This window comes from Opisthorchis viverrini (assembly GCF_000715545.1).
Source record: "Opisthorchis viverrini unplaced genomic scaffold opera_v5_71, whole genome shotgun sequence".
In the NCBI taxonomy this organism is placed as follows: Eukaryota; Metazoa; Platyhelminthes; class Trematoda; order Opisthorchiida; family Opisthorchiidae; genus Opisthorchis; species Opisthorchis viverrini.
Genome location: NW_008751727.1, coordinates 1,107,768 through 1,124,276, shown reverse-complemented (window position 1 = coordinate 1,124,276; position 16,509 = coordinate 1,107,768). Strand labels below are relative to the sequence as shown.

Here is a 16,509-nt window from a genome sequence, read left to right as displayed (position 1 = left end):
GAACACAACGTAGATTTAAAAACGTTTCTACCGATTTTGCGTTATTTTCTCATCTTCGAACGCTTATATGGGTTTATAACGCTGACTGTGCTATTATTCCTAAACGCACTACGAAATTCTAACTATTTGTGTTGTTGTCTTTCTCCATATAGGGCTGTTTGGGCAGAGGATCGTCGCTGTTTTTCAGATACGCACCGCCATCCTACATCAAGTAACGGTGTAGACGTTCGTTTGAAACAGCTGATAGTAGTCTTCACCGTTGGCTGTAGTTCAGCTTTAACACCGGTGCCGACCCCATAGTAACGGTGTAGACGTTCGTTTGAAACAGCTGATAGTAGTCTTCACCGTTGGCTGTAGTTCAGCTTTAACACCGGTGTTGCCCGACCCCATCTGCATGTCGACTCGATTGCAACAGTTCACAAGCTTCCTGTTTGTAGAAGCCATGCTACTGTTATCGAATCTCCTCTTGTTAAATATATGTATTCCAAATGAAGAACTCTCTTCATTCTCTCCTCCGTCCCCGATTTTGTTCACTGTTTAACGGTTGCACCGATGTGACCTGTTCCGATCAGATGTTGGTTTATTCAAGCAATCCGGTTGCTCAAGAACGTCAAGTCGTTTTTCGTAACAAATCATTGATCCTCGCTGAGGACCAGCTAACTGCGAACACTGAGCTTGGAATTCCACGAAACCTTTCACTAACCATTCATACCTTTTTTCTCGTACAGTTCGATTTGTCGCCGGAGAAAGCCCCGCTCTTCCCAGTTGAAAACGCGGTTTCTCCGGGGTTTTTCTTGTGGGGACTCATACTTCTCACTACGTTCTCCCAACTCTCCCGCTTACTCTGTAGTGCAAAGGGCCAATCACTAGAGTGGGCATCTTCATGTCCAAGCAAAATTGTGATCGCTGTGATCCTTGGGATACGAAACTATGGTTATCCTGCGATACGACCAGCTATTCATGGAAATAGGCCTTCTATTCTTGGAAGACATGGAAAGCAATGAGGCTTATGAATTAAATTTTTAAATGTGTATCATCGCGCAAGTTTTTATCTACTGGAGACTCATGTAATGCGTTCACCATTGTGATTAGTTTCAGTCCCCTCCCTCTATATTGTAGAGCAGATAAGCTTTTCTGTTGGTTGGATCACCAAGAACGCATAGTTCTGTCCGCTTCTTGTATGTCCTATCGGTAGTACACAACCCCCACGGCTGCTAACTACTGGCTGTATATAATTTGGTGAGTCTGTCAACAGGGGGCCGATTATCTCAGGGCGGAAATTAAGTTGACCCATAGTGAAGTTATTGACTCAAACTATGTTAACTGCGCGAGTTGGCACAGTGGTTGGAGCGCTAATTTACTGACCAGAAGGTTCATGGTTCGAACCCGACCTCTGCCTCTCGATTTCCCCTGTCTAGGCTAGGGCGACCTGGCAGTGTCGGAACCATCGTGCATCCTTCGGACGGCATGGTAGCTAGGCACCGAAATGGTGTTATAGCTGAGCGATTATCTTCTTTCATTACTATCTTTGTTAACTGCGCTGATCTTATCGCTTCAGCTTAGGGATGTTAGTGGGGTGCTGCTACTTCTTGCAAAATACCAGTCCTCATTCGTGGACCGAGGACCTTCAGTATCTCTGAGGATGAGCTGTATAAATGTTCTTTTTCCCAGGTGTTGCCTGTGGTAATTTCGTTGTGTGACCCACCCAACCACTCACTGATGATAGCTCCACGAGGGGGAGCTAGCTCAATGGTTAGAGCGCAACTTACTGACCGGAAGGTCCATGGTTCGAACCCGACCTCGGCCTCTCGACTTCTCCTGTCTAGGCTTGGGCAAGCTGGCAGTATCCCGGCCCTCGCGCGACCTTCGGGTGACATGGCAGCTAGCACCGGAAGGGTGCTACAGCTGAACGATTTTTTGTGCGTGGTAATTTCGCCTCGGTTTCTTCTTATGCGTGTGCCAAACAGGCTTCACAAAACGAAGTTGAGGTGCTTCGCAGCCTTCCAGCGCAAGCTGACTTCGATTTTCGAAGTCTTCATTGGTCCATCAGTAGTTAGTGAGGTGAAAGTTGTGCATGTATTTGGGTTCAGTGCTCGTGCAACACTGCTTTCGCCAGCAGTGTTTCTAGGACGAACCAGAGTGTAGTACTCTCCGATTGCAGGACGTAATCGGCACCATACTTAACATTAGCAGTGTAGGCGAAAGGCGCACGCCAGCCTGCTTACTACTGTGGATCCCTCTTGCCATATACAAGGGCCCATGGAACTGTGATTCATACACACTCTCATTCAGTGTAGGCGAAAGGCGCACGCCAGCCTGCTTACTACTGTGGATCCCTCTTGCCATATACAAGGGCCCATGGAACTGTGGTTCATACACACTCTCATTTTGTCAGGACGCGCTCAGACAGAAAAAAGCACATACGTGCGGAGAGTGACGCATCCCCAGAGTCGCTGATTGTTATCGCCTCTGCACTGGTCTCCAGCAAGTAAATTGTTTCCCAGAGGAATGGAATTGGTTATCTCATTGTGTATAGTCTCTTTTGATGGTGATGAGTGCATTTTCGAGGACAATTGAGACTTCCCCTGTCGGAAAATATTCTCTTGGGAAGTTGAACTCATAAAAAAGCCACAATAGAGTACCTCAATTTGCCAACAGTTTCGCTAGTTTGTTTCCCAGTGCACTGCAACTTCTTCCAACCCACGTGTAACACTGTCCCATCTTTTTACTTCAGGTAAATCTCTACGTGCAATGGAACCGTCCGATGTATGTCAACCCTATTACCGACTCGGCACAGATTATGCCTTAAAGTGCCGGCGCAAATCGAAACTTTTGGGATTGCTCTCGGCGTTGCTTGGTGCGATGTTGGTCGTTTTCTCTCTGTTACTGTTGTTCAATGTTCTGAGACCGACTACCGATCAATGTTGGTGGCCTACACCAGGCAGCAGGTGCTTTTGGCCATTAGGACGTCCTCATCAGCTCTTACTGATAAGCATGGATGGGTTTCGACACGACTATCTGGAATTGGCGCGATCACGTTTCGGTCCCGATTCGTTGCCGAATTTCGCTCGTCTGGAAGCCGAAGGAGTTCGTGCGAATAAATCAATAAACGCGTTTCCTACTATCACCATGCCTAACCACCATACGCTGGTAACTGGACTGTATCCGCAAGACAGTGGGGTGGTCGGCAATGATGTATATGACAAACGCTTTCCCAACAAAACTTTTAGTATGGGTGATCAGAAGAGCCTAAACGAAGCTCCTTGGTTGGATGGATGGCCCGAGCCTATTTGGGTCACATTGCAGCGGAAAGGTGGACTTGCTGGCTCTCTTCTATGGCCACTGACGGACAACTTCGTCAATGGAGATTTACCATTCCAACAGGTTTCACAGTTCACTACGCTCGATGGTTCTGTACGTTATCCCTATACGAAGCGTGTAAAGGATTTGCTGTGGTGGTTGGACAATCCCCGTTACCGGCTAGACTTAGTATTGGCCTACTTTGATGAACCGGACGAGACGGGCCATGCGTATGGACCAGAGAGTGAGGAAGTCGCTGAAGTCGTTGTGGAGTTGGACAAATCTTTGGGCCAGCTTTTGGACGGCTTGGAAGCGCGTCATTTGCGTGACAAGGTGGACATAATTCTGACTGCAGATCATGGCATGTCTGCCATGTCACATGAGCGCGTTATTCCCTTAGACTTGTATGTGAATCCCAGTGATTACACTTACACTCAGCTATCTACAATGGGTTTCATCTACCCAGTGGAAGGTAAGTGTCCGCTGTTTTCTATACTCATCACCACGTTACTCAACATGAATCTTCCTCGCTGTTTTGCTAATGAACCACTGTTGGGCTGTGTTGCTGTTCTTATATAACCGTTCAGCTGTAACACCATTTCGGTGCCTAGCCGCCATGCCACCTGAAGGAAACTCGAGAGCTGAGATACACCCGGATTGACCAGGCGTAGACAGAAGTAATTGAAATACTGAGGTTTGGTTCGAACCACAAATTTTCCGGTCAGTAAGTTCTCGCCTTAGCTACTGAGCTATCTCGGGTTCAAAATAAGCTAAAATAACGTTCATAAAGGAAACTACCCACAAGGTTGCTGAAAACTCTTCGACGGCCCACGACCGGTTTCGCCCTTCTTGGGGCTCATCAGGTAGGCGCAGTCCTCGAGTTTCCATCAACCTTATGTTCTATTTGAACCCAAATTGCACCGTTTTCGAGAAATACACTCATTTGCAAATCAATTTGGTTTATACGAGAGACTCTATGAATCTCTCGTTTATGATGTTCTACAACTGATTGTGCTGCACACAGGCCGCCTCACGATTCAGTTGGCACGATATTCTCTAACGTTGCTCCCAGACTGTTCTATAGTTTCTACCATGAGGTATAGGCTTCGGTAAACACCCTTTTCGTGGATGGTCCTCGTATTCAGCGGAGAACTCTTACCAATTACAGGGTCTCACTACCGGACGACAGTAACGGTCTGCTGAAGGACAATACCTTGGGAAACGGGTAAAGTTGCCTGTTACATTCCACTGAATGCTGCTCCTTTGCGGATCGTGTTAAGAAAATACTATTCACTGCCTCCTTGTTGCGGTGTTGTCTACGAAAATGGCGGAATGGGTTTCATAAAATGTCTGTTATGTCCTAGCCGATGGTCTCTTAGTTGCTCGTCGAATGTAGGTGGCTGAACCCTGGTTCCAAATCTACAACAATGTGAGCATAAATCATCCCAGATTAGCTGAGGAATCCAACAGCCATGTTGACAGTGCTACTCGGCCGTTTTCAGCGAATTCCCTATCGCCTTGGATATCTCACCTCCGTATGCAAAAGCCCGAGGTACACCCGTGAACGAAAATTCTGGTGAACCCGGGGACGTTGCCCGTAACTGGTTTCTGTCGTCACTCTATAGAATGCCACCTATCGGGAGTCATCTCAATGCTTCAAATTATATGGCGTCCCTGCGATTTGAAACCTCATTTCCTCTGTCAACTCAGTAACTAAAAACGCACTTTTTAGGCAGTCTGAACTTATACGTTTCCAAGCACTCTGAAAGTCAGCATATCACAACCCGCAGCCCACGTGATTGCCTAGTCTACCCAATCTGATATTTTGATGTGCAGTTACCCAGTTCTAGTTCAAATCGGCTGGAAGTTCTCGGCACGAATACCGAACAGTTCCTTACCACAGTGGGCGTAAATGTGACGTAAGCATCCTTAGGCTAGTTTGCCTCAGGGTATCAAGACAAGAAAAATAGTTGCATGAAAACTCGTGCTATCCGGAATAGCTAACACTTTTCAAGAGCTCACCGACATTCTATGCATCAGCGCTCTCCACCGACCTCGAATGTACAGATTAGTGCTACCAACAACAACCAACTACTCCGCAGTAACTTCATTGGTACCGGAGAGTGGATCGAACTGACCTATCTAGCCGCCACATCCTTAAAAATCAGCCTACGACATTGCCCTGATAATGATGATCGCCTCATGATCTGGAATTCAGCTGACTATTGACAGCCTACACCACCTTATAGTACCCGCGGAAATCGCTGCTAACGTTGTTGCACTTCACCAGCTAAACTACATTCCATTCTGGTCGAAAAGGGCATCATCTGTGGAAGACTGTTGGTCCTCCTATAGAATGGTTCTTGGAATTCCACCTTTGTTTGTGCCTACCCAAGACTGCTTCTGTCAGCTCGTCGCTTACCACCCGTCTCGCGGCAGTTCAACGTGACCTTCCTTGAAAAATCGAAAACCCAAACAGGCTTTCTCAGCTTCTGTGGACGCACCACTGACACTGCCTACGAATTATCCGCAACCGGTGGGGCCCGCAGTCGAGGATCAGTAAACGAAGTTCAACATTATTATCCAGAGAGCTGCAGAGAGAGATCGTCCCACGACCCTGGAAAGACTAGGTCTTCTCAAAAGCTGCTTTGCTGCAAACCATCGGCAGGAATTTCCGACCAAATGGCTCATCAACATATTGGGGCCACTGTATTACACATCAAACAAACATGGAAATGCAAATTACGGTGACTCGTCGCTCTACTCTCTCACGAGTTCTTAAGCAATGCAATATGCGTGGTTTGACTAGTAACATTAACTTGGTTCACTGGTGGTGTTTATGCTGTCTTCCTCCATCCAAGGTTTCTCGTCGCTGAAGGACATCTTCGGCTTGATGACCTCGCCAAGCACGAGAAGTGAACCGATTGCTTTTTCATTGTTTCCACTTTAAGGGTGGAGTTTGCGCATCCGCCTGTTCATCCCTACCCATATCATATCTCCCCACTTGTGATCCCCGCATGTCCGATCCTAAATTTTTTCTGCCTCATTTCCTCTCTACTCTGTTGTAACAAATAATTTGGTTTATCGATCCCGCGTCCCCTCTGTTCCCCTTTTGGACGTCGCTTGTGAGTGCGCCTTTCAGTCCAACAGCAAAAAACTGCGTTCTCGGTGACTTTCACTTTCATAATTCGGACTGGTTGTCGCATTCCTCCCATTCAATTTCTGTAAGGTTCGTTTCGTTTACCATTTCCCTTGCCATCTCCCGCGCCAGCCTTTGACTGAAACAGTGGTCACACTTTAGGTTTGTTCATACGTTCCCTCTTCTTCCCCTCTGCCTTTGTTTAACCATTCTTTTCTCATCCGTAAAACCCACGTCCCCTTTTCGCAGCATTTTCTGGCTATATTACTGACTGGGATTGTGTTCGCCAGTGGCGTTTCTCTTTGTACGATCCCTCACTGTCTGCTGAATTCGTCACGAGTGTTCTTCGAATTGATAGGATTCGGTTTATCCCTAGCTTTTTACACCGGATGGACAAGCATTCTTGGAACTGTTCAGCCAAGCCCGTCTTCATGTGGTTAGGCATACACGTCGTACAAGCGATATTTGAGGTGTCTATCTCTCTTCTCCATCACACAATGACCATATTGCCTCCTGTAACACTGAAATACGCAGAGTCAAAGAAGCGCTCACGCACCAACCCCATGCCGACCATACGGCCCTCTGGCCAAAGCAGTCAGTCGTAACTTTTGTCCGACCTCTTCTGCTCCCACTTTCGATTCTTATGGCAATCCCAATCCAATCCAAGTTTCGTTCTCTTTGCAAACATTTCCCATGGACTCTTCATCTATTCGTTTTTCACCGTCTCACTTTCCATTGCCTTCAACGGATATTCACTGTCTGTCAGATCTTGGCACCTCCATACAGCTTGGCTGTGATAGCATCCCGACAGCTCCGCTAAGAAACTGTGCTCGAGAACTGGCCCCAATCATTCAAGGACTTTTGTTTGCTACACTCTTCTTCTTTTCCTGCCTTCTTGCAAAAACTTGTGTCCAACCCATCTCCAAACACGGTGCCCCATCTAACCTCAGTACTCGCTCTCTTCTATTTAGTTCACTATTCCAGAACAACTCTTGTATGACCTTAAAAACAACGCCTCTCTATCGCCTTAAACGCCTATGCTCCACTGGCAACAGCTTTGCTTACATATATCAAGCATATTCATCGATCCTAGGCTCCCATTCTTCTCTAGTCCACCTTTGTACGCCATGAAAGACTCACCTATGATGCAGGGGCTGACTAGCACAAATGGGTGCAATAAGTCAATGAACTCAATCTCGGGAACGCAGCACTCTACGACACTTCCTCCCTTATTATCGGGGGATTACAAACTGCTTGTGTGCTGTCGACGCTTCCAGCTTCATGGATACGATCCCGTTGTCCTCCTTATAGTTAGCTAGCGGTGCTGAAAGCCGCAACTACAAACTGACTTTAATAAATCTCCGTCCGCACTATCTTGCCGCGTTACAAGTATGAATACTGTTGAACGCGTATATTAGACCAATACAGTACAGACAATTTCCAGAGAAGGGTAACAGTCCCTGTAAGATTCGCTAATAAAACCATACGAGACCATAGGATGAACAGATAATGTAGACGACGCGCTTCACCTCATGTTGGCAGTCACTACCCATTTTGGCTTCGTTTGCCTTCTTGAAATTTGGGATGATTCGCTCTATTCACTGGCCACAACGCGGTCGGACCCACAGGTTAAACTGTCAACTACACGTACACTGGTTGTTTTTTTCACGACTGTCAGTCTGTTGGGTTGAGCATCACATCATGCCGCTTCCTTACTGGGGGGCTATGCGCTCATCACTGTAATTCATTGTGGGCTGCTTGGAGACCGACCCTGGTNTTGCAAACATTTCCCATGGACTCTTCATCTATTCGTTTTTCACCGTCTCACTTTCCATTGCCTTCAACGGATATTCACTGTCTGTCAGATCTTGGCACCTCCATACAGCTTGGCTGTGATAGCATCCTGACAGCTCCGCTAAGAAACTGTGCCCGAGAACTGGCCCCAATCATTCAGGGACTTTTGTTTGCTACACTCTTCTTTTTTTCCTGCCTTCTTGCAAAAACTTGTGCCCAACCCATCTCCAAACACGGTGCCCCATTAACCTCAGTTTTGCTACACTCTTCTTCTTTTCCTGCCTTCTTGCAAAAACTTGTGTCCAACCCATCTCCAAACACGGTGCCCCATCTAACCTCAGTACTCGCTCTCTTCTATTTAGTTCACTATTCCAGAACAACTCTTGTATGACCTTAAAAACAACGCCTCTCTATCGCCTTAAACGCCTATGCTCCACTGGCAACAGCTTTGCTTACATATATCAAGCATATTCATCGATCCTAGGCTCCCATTCTTCTCTAGTCCACCTTTGTACGCCATGAAAGACTCACCTATGATGCAGGGGCTGACTAGCACAAATGGGTGCAATAAGTCAATGAACTCAATCTCGGGAACGCAGCACTCTACGACACTTCCTCCCTTATTATCGGGGGATTACAAACTGCTTGTGTGCTGTCGACGCTTCCAGCTTCATGGATACGATCCCGTTGTCCTCCTTATAGTTAGCTAGCGGTGCTGAAAGCCGCAACTACAAACTGACTTTAATAAATCTCCGTCCGCACTATCTTGCCGCGTTACAAGTATGAATACTGTTGAACGCGTATATTAGACCAATACAGTACAGACAATTTCCAGAGAAGGGTAACAGTCCCTGTAAGATTCGCTAATAAAACCATACGAGACCATAGGATGAACAGATAATGTAGACGACGCGCTTCACCTCATGTTGGCAGTCACTACCCATTTTGGCTTCGTTTGCCTTCTTGAAATTTGGGATGATTCGCTCTATTCACTGGCCACAACGCGGTCGGACCCACAGGTTAAACTGTCAACTACACGTACACTGGTTGTTTTTTTCACGACTGTCAGTCTGTTGGGTTGAGCATCACATCATGCCGCTTCCTTACTGGGGGGCTATGCGCTCATCACTGTAATTCATTGTGGGCTGCTTGGAGACCGACCCTGGTTTGTCTCACGGAGTCCAGATCAGGGTGAACCGCAAGGGGTAATTTTCAGAACTTTTCTTCATTGTAACCTAGTCTCAATTACTCTTAGTGCGTAATCGTCAGCGTCTCCTGATCATTTCTTCAACGTTGTTCACAGGTTTTGCAAAACAGCCACCCTGGGAGCATTCATTGGATATGTTTGAAGTCTCTCCTCTCTCCGCGGTCGCACGTTTAAGATAGTTCCTTTACGATTTGTCTCAGGTGTGCATCCTCGCTTATTTGAAGCTACTGAAGGATTTGTCTTGTCTTGTGGGGACGTAATTTCTTACTAAGCCAGTTTAATTACCGTGTTATAACTATATCCAAAGGAGCCCATTATTATCCTCCATTTTTCAAGTTTCTACTGTCCGATGACCAACGTCTTTTCCACCTCTCGCTTTCTTAGGAAAGGAACAATTGGTCTACCAGAAACTGCTTAATGCTCATCCGCATCTGAGCGTCTACTGGTTATCAGATACTCCGTCTCCACTTCGCTTCAACCACAGCAATTCCAGAATGCCGCCTATCGTTCTTATTCCCGATCCACTGTGGCATCTTACTCACCAAACCAATGACTCTATTCCAGGTACGTTTCCTTTGGCAAGTATGCATCGCCCTCTTTAATTGGTAACATGACCCATCACAAATTGTGAACGAGCTGTTCGCCCTATCTTCAGATGAACTTTTGAATTCGAATCCACTGGACTTGTTTTTCCGGGTAACTTCAGTCCCGTTAACGCAGATTTAGTTGTTGTTTGTTGAATTTACCTACGCGAGCAATCTTTGTCAGTTCACTGGAAGGACAGAACGAATTCATCCACAAACAAGCAATGTGGAAACCCTGGTAAGGCGCTGATTTGGACAGTTTGTAGGTCGGCTCCCTATGGATTTGCTCTCACCAAGCTTTATAGGATCATTTAAAGGCCAGATTTAATGGACGGCTTATGCCAAACTGGTGCCAGTTTGTTGTCCGTCGGTATTGGTGCTGGAAACTACTTCACAACGTTCGACGTGGCATGTCCGTGTGCAGTTCTTAAACAGAACTATGCATATTTACATAACGACATTTCTCCAACTGATTTCTTCGCAAACGAACGAAAAACTGCTAGAGCTTATGCGTTTGTGTGCATTGTGAGGGTATAAATGTAAGAAGCTATTGTTCTGCTTATAAGAAGCCATCGTTCAACCAACGCAGCTTCTGGTTGTGGACACATCCTTCAATAGAAGTTACTTTTGTACAACCAAACCCTTTCTTCCCAACTACCTCCTTACGGATTCGCCGACGCCAACCAACACGAACTATGGTCCTGAGACGACTGTCGAACACCTGAAGGCGTCTCAGTTTGCTTCTCGAAAAGGCCGATTCTCACAGCCACACACACAAAAAAACAACCCGCACTATAGTCTGGTACACACGTTCCTTGACATTCAGGAATGTACCGCTTTGACGCCATAGATGTCTCAAATTGGCAAATGTGAACGGAGGCTTGGAGATTCACACTACAATCAGAGGTAATGCAACTTCCAAGATACGTAAAACTCTCCACAACTTCGAGTACCTCTACCTGTATTTTAACTGGCGCGTTCTGTGACTGCACGTCCACTTTCATGACTTTACACCTTGTGGTTGCAAAGTGCACACCAAAAGACGGGATGACTGGTCAGTTCATCCAAGAATACCTGTGCCTTTTCCTCGAAGACGATATTGTCTGCATATTCCAAATCGACAACGTTTTTTACAGGGGCTGTTTGAACACCTGGGTTTCAAGGATCTTCCAGCGTTCGTCCCACATATTTACTGTTCTGCTGTTAAGCTGTTGGTAGCCCAAACAGTCCGTTTCAGTTTGATATTGTGATCAGTGTATATATCTGTTCGTCTGGCTCCGGAGCTTGTACCGTTCGATAGAACTTGATGCACATGCATCTCGCAAGAACCCTGGCTCCAGGTTGCATGGCGCTTGTGTCCCAAAAAGACGCCACAACAATCTTCCTTTATCTCACTGGTACAACGATGGTTCGTGGTTCCGAGGTCCATCACGAGGAAGATTTAGACACCCATGTCCTTAGTCGGCATCATTACTAGTTCACGTGCCCTGGCCCTACAGATCAGCTGACTGCGCTTCCAGTTGTGGTTACAGCTGCGGCAAGGCTGTTTGGAAGTCTCTAGAGCTTAGCCGAAAAAGTCATAATCAAATCAGTGGAGTGGTATGAACCAGACGCTTGTTTTCAGTCTATCCATCTACTGAGGTGACCATTCACCTCACTTTTTGTCGTGTATGCGGAGTAACAAGTATACCTTCAGTTAGTCGGGTAACATTACAGTTTGATCAAAGGGCAACTAATTGGCGACCTTTGGTCACAGTCTTACCATTCTGATTGGATAAACAGCACGGTTGGTACTTCGGACTATCGATCCACAGACAAACACTCTCCTCTGCTCGGCTAATTACACCTGGCTGTGATCGTAATTGGATTAAGTGAACGAAAAATCCAAGGAATATGTTTCCACCGTTTATTTGTCGTTCAGAAAAAGATATGAGAGCCTTACTTGAGACAGTCTTGTTCAGTTCGTCTGTATAAAAGCATTTCCTTCAAGCACTTTTTGCTCGTGCTCTTTACCAGTGGTTGCTGATCTGCTTCTCGTACATCTGGTGACTTCGCTGGTTCATAACCCCGACGAAGCTTGGTAAACTTTCAAGGCTGAATTTTTGTCTTGTAACCACTAGCGGATCCACTAGGAATACTGCGAAGTGCTTTTCAACTATTTTTCCAAACTTTATTTGGAATCCACACCTCCGTACATCTCTATTCCGTGGAGTAGTGAGAGCATACTCCACAATGCGCTATGGATAACTACAAAACTACAAGCCTAGTCCTTTGTACTGATATCCCCAGGTGTAGTTGCTACCAGGGAGAGTTTTCCTTTCTGAGCAGAAAACTGCTGTGGTTTACCCCAATCTAACCGCTCGGACTACAGAACAATGTCAAAAATAACGACTTTGGGACTCGAAGACCAGTCAATTATGCTTAAGGCATTAAAGCAGTGGTTAAGCAACCGAACTGTTCCGCACTCTTTTAGGCGCTTATCCACCTGTCAAAGCCTTACATCAAAATGATAGTTCTAATGGTGTAAAATCCACTGGTAAGCAGTAACAGTAGTAGGAGAAACAAATCACCGACACCACTCGTTTAGTGTCTTACAGATGCACTCCACAGAAGTACAAGCCAATTTTTCTGATTTGAGGGAGAGTCGGCCAGTGTGAAAATCCCTATAATTTTCTGGCTATCCTCTAGAGTCCTACAGAGATACATAGAGTATTACAACATACAGTTCGTTACCTCAGAATGACTTCGCTTTATTCCTTAGCCGATTTGGCCAACCCGTAGGTACATCGGCACAATACTGCCTCTTGATAGACAGTGATTACCCAGTGCCGGGATTCCCGATTTTCCCATTCAAAACCTGTTATTAAACGAATCAGACGTAAACTACAATAAACAACTGTCCGACTGTAACACCATTTCGGTGCCTAGCTTCCATGACACCCGGAGGAAGCATGTGAGCTGGGATGCTGCCAGGTTACCCAAGCCTAGACAGGGGAAGTCGAGAGGCTGAGGTCGGGTTCGAACCACGAATTTTTCAGTCAGCAAATTCGCACTCTAACCGCTGAGCAATGTCGCGCCTGCTGCCTCGTCCTGGATCTTTTATTCGGCAAAGACAATGATACCCTAGCAGCTAGCAGCATCCTGATTGGTGAACGCTTTACTCGGGACGAACAAACTGGCACGGTTCGGTAGTGCGAAATTCTCCGACACGACAAACTGAACTAGCACCTCGTCGGACTATATACAGTCATTTCATTTTGGTGCCGGTCTTAAGGTGATGTGATTGTTTTTGAACCTCTGCGTATGTTCGTCCGTCAGGTATCCCTGGTTAGGGTATCTGCGGCCCAGTTACCTATGGGCTAGAAATGGTTGCCACCTTTGAAGCGTTTGGACTGATCCTATTAGCGAATGGGAACCTCATATCTGTGTGTAAAAAGCCTAGGATGAATTTATCGGGAAAACAAGCAATGAGCTCGCAAAATGCAACTAGTTATCCTCGCAGCTCCAGCCACCAACTTTGATACTTTCTTTCAAATCAAGGTTCAAACAGGTTAGAACATGTCCGGCAGTGCCGAAGCACGTTTTGACTATGAGTCTCCAGTTGATAACATGTGGATGGGACTATATAGTGGCTGAACATTCAAAACGAATCATTTTAACTCCACGTCGATCGGCATTTCAGCGATCGGAGTTTTCGAAATCTGAGACCTCCACAGCCTTATCTAACCGGGATGACCACCTCAGTTTGGGACTATGAGATCGAAATCCAGTAAATCTGCTTGCTATATCCAGATCCCGGGACACCGAAATACCTTCTGAGTCCCTTTGTCGTGCAATTTATTCCATTCTTTTACTGCAGACGTGAAATTCTAGCAGTTTTGTGATAATTTCGCCCGTATCCGTCAAAAATCATCGTAGTCTTCTGTGCTGTCATTCGACCAGGATAGCTCAGAAGTCAGCTAACACCTTTTATCAAAAAGTTACTGATTGTAATCTGCTACCATATAGTTGATCACCCCTGTTTGCGTTTTGGCGACGCGATAGTATTTCAGCTTTAGCGCTTCCTTTAATAAACTCCACGGCTGAACAGATTGGTTTGATATAGTGGAACAGAGGTGCTCCGACGACCTAGCCGCGATCAATGAATGTCCGTTAACAGATCGGATATTCGCATTCCAGAAACCGTGGTATTTGTTAACTCGGTAGATCGATGAAACCCCAGGTATAAACAACGCGGATAACTAATTTGACTAGCTACTAATCTGTCAAGCTACAAAAGGCATCACCATCACAGCTTAGCACTTTCGCACCAGGAATGACAGATAGAGCTCACTGTTTCTTGTCGACAAATCACCTACTCCGTCCTCTCAATTGTAGTTTTACTGACTTCTTGTTAGTAGTATGGTCTACGAAGGACATTTCGAAAAATAGAAATGCACATTCACGCGGCTTGACATTGCCCGGCAGATAGAGCCTCGTTCATAATGAACTTCCGCACATGTCGTGTCGAGAATCCGAGGCTAATAATTTTTTATTAGACTGGGTCTACTCCTTGTTATATAATTGCTCGTGTCGTTCAGCTGTAGCACCTTTTCGGTGCCTAGATGCCATGCCACCCGAAGGTTGCACGAGAGCCTATACAGGGGAAATCGAGAGGCGGAGGTCGGGTTTCAACCACGAACCTTCCGGTCAGTAAATTCGCGCTCTAACCACTTGGGCCATCTCGCCTATATTACACTTGTAATAGAAATTTATCATGTAGGCAGAGATAAGAATCACAGTGCTGGTGATATGCACACTGATACAGCTTGGCGCAGTTACTGTGTCTTCCCTCGACTTTTCCTGCGGTGAACGTAACATGGGATAGGGTAGGCGTACTAGATTATCCTTTTCCGACATTTGATCCATAAACAGCAACTCCAATCACAGTGTTGAAAACTGTTGGACAACGCACAACTGATTTTGTCCATTTTGTTGCTCATCCAGTAGGATCCATGGTCGAATTTCCATCACTTATTTCATTCAGTTCAGCTTAGTCTTTCATTAACATCCTTTTAACTTGTAGATGAAAACACCCTCTTGTCACAGCGTTTAACCTAACTCCTTAACCCAAAGTACACTGAAACCATTCGGTCCCTTCTTGCAAGCCCGGCTTCATAGTATTCATCAGTACATTTCTCCCTTTACTTCCCATTCTTCTAACCATACGGGTGATGTTTTCCGTTTCTGTTTATCTCACAGCCGGTAACCACGGTTACAGTCCCGAATTTTCCGAAATGAGCCCTTTCCTGATTGCCAGTGGACCGTCTTTTCGCAGGAATGATGTGGTTACTCAAGTGAATGCGGTCGACATCTACACACTTATGTGTGGCCTTCTCCAAATTCGTCCCAATCCGCATAATGGAAGTCTGGAGCGAATAGCGGAATTGTTGCTCAAATCCGATGTGGCTCAACGCCTACTCCATTTTGAGCACTGGCCTGCCTGGTTTGTCCAGTTAGCTTTGGAATTGGAGTTTTTGTGGCTGTTAATGTCACTGGCTGTACTTTCATTAATGGTGGCCACACTCGGCATATTGCTCCACATGCAACGCAAATTCTCCCGTCTCGCCTCCAATTCAGAAGACCACTGTGATGACAAGGAAGCGATGGCATAATTCGCATGCTCTAATCAACAAATTTTTCTTCGTTCTTTTTAGTCCACCTGCATCATCACTTTCAGTGAACAATATTGATTTGTTCTTGCAACTTTTATGATCCTCATTTAAATCATTTGGTTGTATTTCACTTCGAAAAATATGATTAGATAAACATTCTTACCTTTTGCGTTTCTTCGGTCTTGTGAATAAGACTGTGGAAGTGCGCGATATCAGTACCGATGTCGCCGCATACCATTCTGTTGCGAATAGGCTTACGGAGCGCTTAGTTATCTACGGGGGTGAGGCACAGTGGTGTTCTTCACTAGAACTACTGTCGAGCACAGTTGGACAAAACGCATATCACAGGGGTGATTCACAGGGTAATTCAGCCCACCAAACTAGCTCGGTTGACTACTAGCCATCCACAACCGTGTTGTACGGTTCAAACTATCGGATACTGCTATTCGCTGAAGCTTCTCTAATGCAAGTGCATCAACTCGCGCTGTGTACCGTACCGTACCTTCTGCTTGATACTAAATATTCACGATGGCACTGACCCGACTCTGACCTTGTAACTTGACTGTGCGTTCCCTCAGGTGGTAATACTGTGATTCACTGATGAATCTGTCTATCTTACTCTGACAACTGTCGAAAGTTGAGATGTTAACGCCTCCTCACTCACATCTTACCGCCGCTTACCAGCAATGGGGTAACAAGACAGAGGCAAACTCTTTTTGCTTGGACTGTTATGGACCCATCCTTCTTATGGAGATGTTTCTATCGACTCGGGTTTCTGGTTCCAAAATGCCTTGGGAATTTGGTGATATGCCCTCAAGTTTTTATTAAATT

At 45.9% G+C, this 16,509-nt stretch overlaps 3 protein-coding genes across 3 annotated transcripts in view; 1 reads left to right on the top strand and 2 right to left on the bottom strand.

Annotated features, from left to right (window-relative positions):
* The window catches only part of T265_04362 (hypothetical protein), a gene marked incomplete at both ends in the record, with an annotated part of 52,239 nt that overhangs the window by 19,951 nt on the left and 15,779 nt on the right, over positions 1-16,509 (top strand). The window contains 2 exons of the mRNA XM_009169083.1: positions 2,680-3,772; positions 9,825-10,004. Of these exons, the coding sequence (XP_009167347.1) occupies positions 2,680-3,772; positions 9,825-10,004 (1,273 nt within the window). The remainder of the gene's footprint in view (positions 1-2,679; positions 3,773-9,824; positions 10,005-16,509) is intronic.
* T265_04363 (hypothetical protein) lies at positions 11,033-12,977 on the bottom strand (the record flags this gene model as incomplete). The annotated part of the gene is made up of 3 exons (XM_009169084.1): positions 11,033-11,175; positions 11,787-11,874; positions 12,912-12,977. 3 exons carry the CDS (start codon positions 12,975-12,977, stop codon positions 11,033-11,035), a joined length of 297 nt encoding a protein of 98 aa, XP_009167348.1.
* Positions 14,545-16,509, bottom strand: part of T265_13493 (hypothetical protein) — a gene marked incomplete at both ends in the record, with an annotated part of 6,461 nt that continues 4,496 nt past the window's right edge. The window contains 1 exon segment of the mRNA XM_009169108.1: positions 14,545-14,659. Coding sequence (XP_009167372.1) covers positions 14,545-14,659 — 115 coding nt within the window.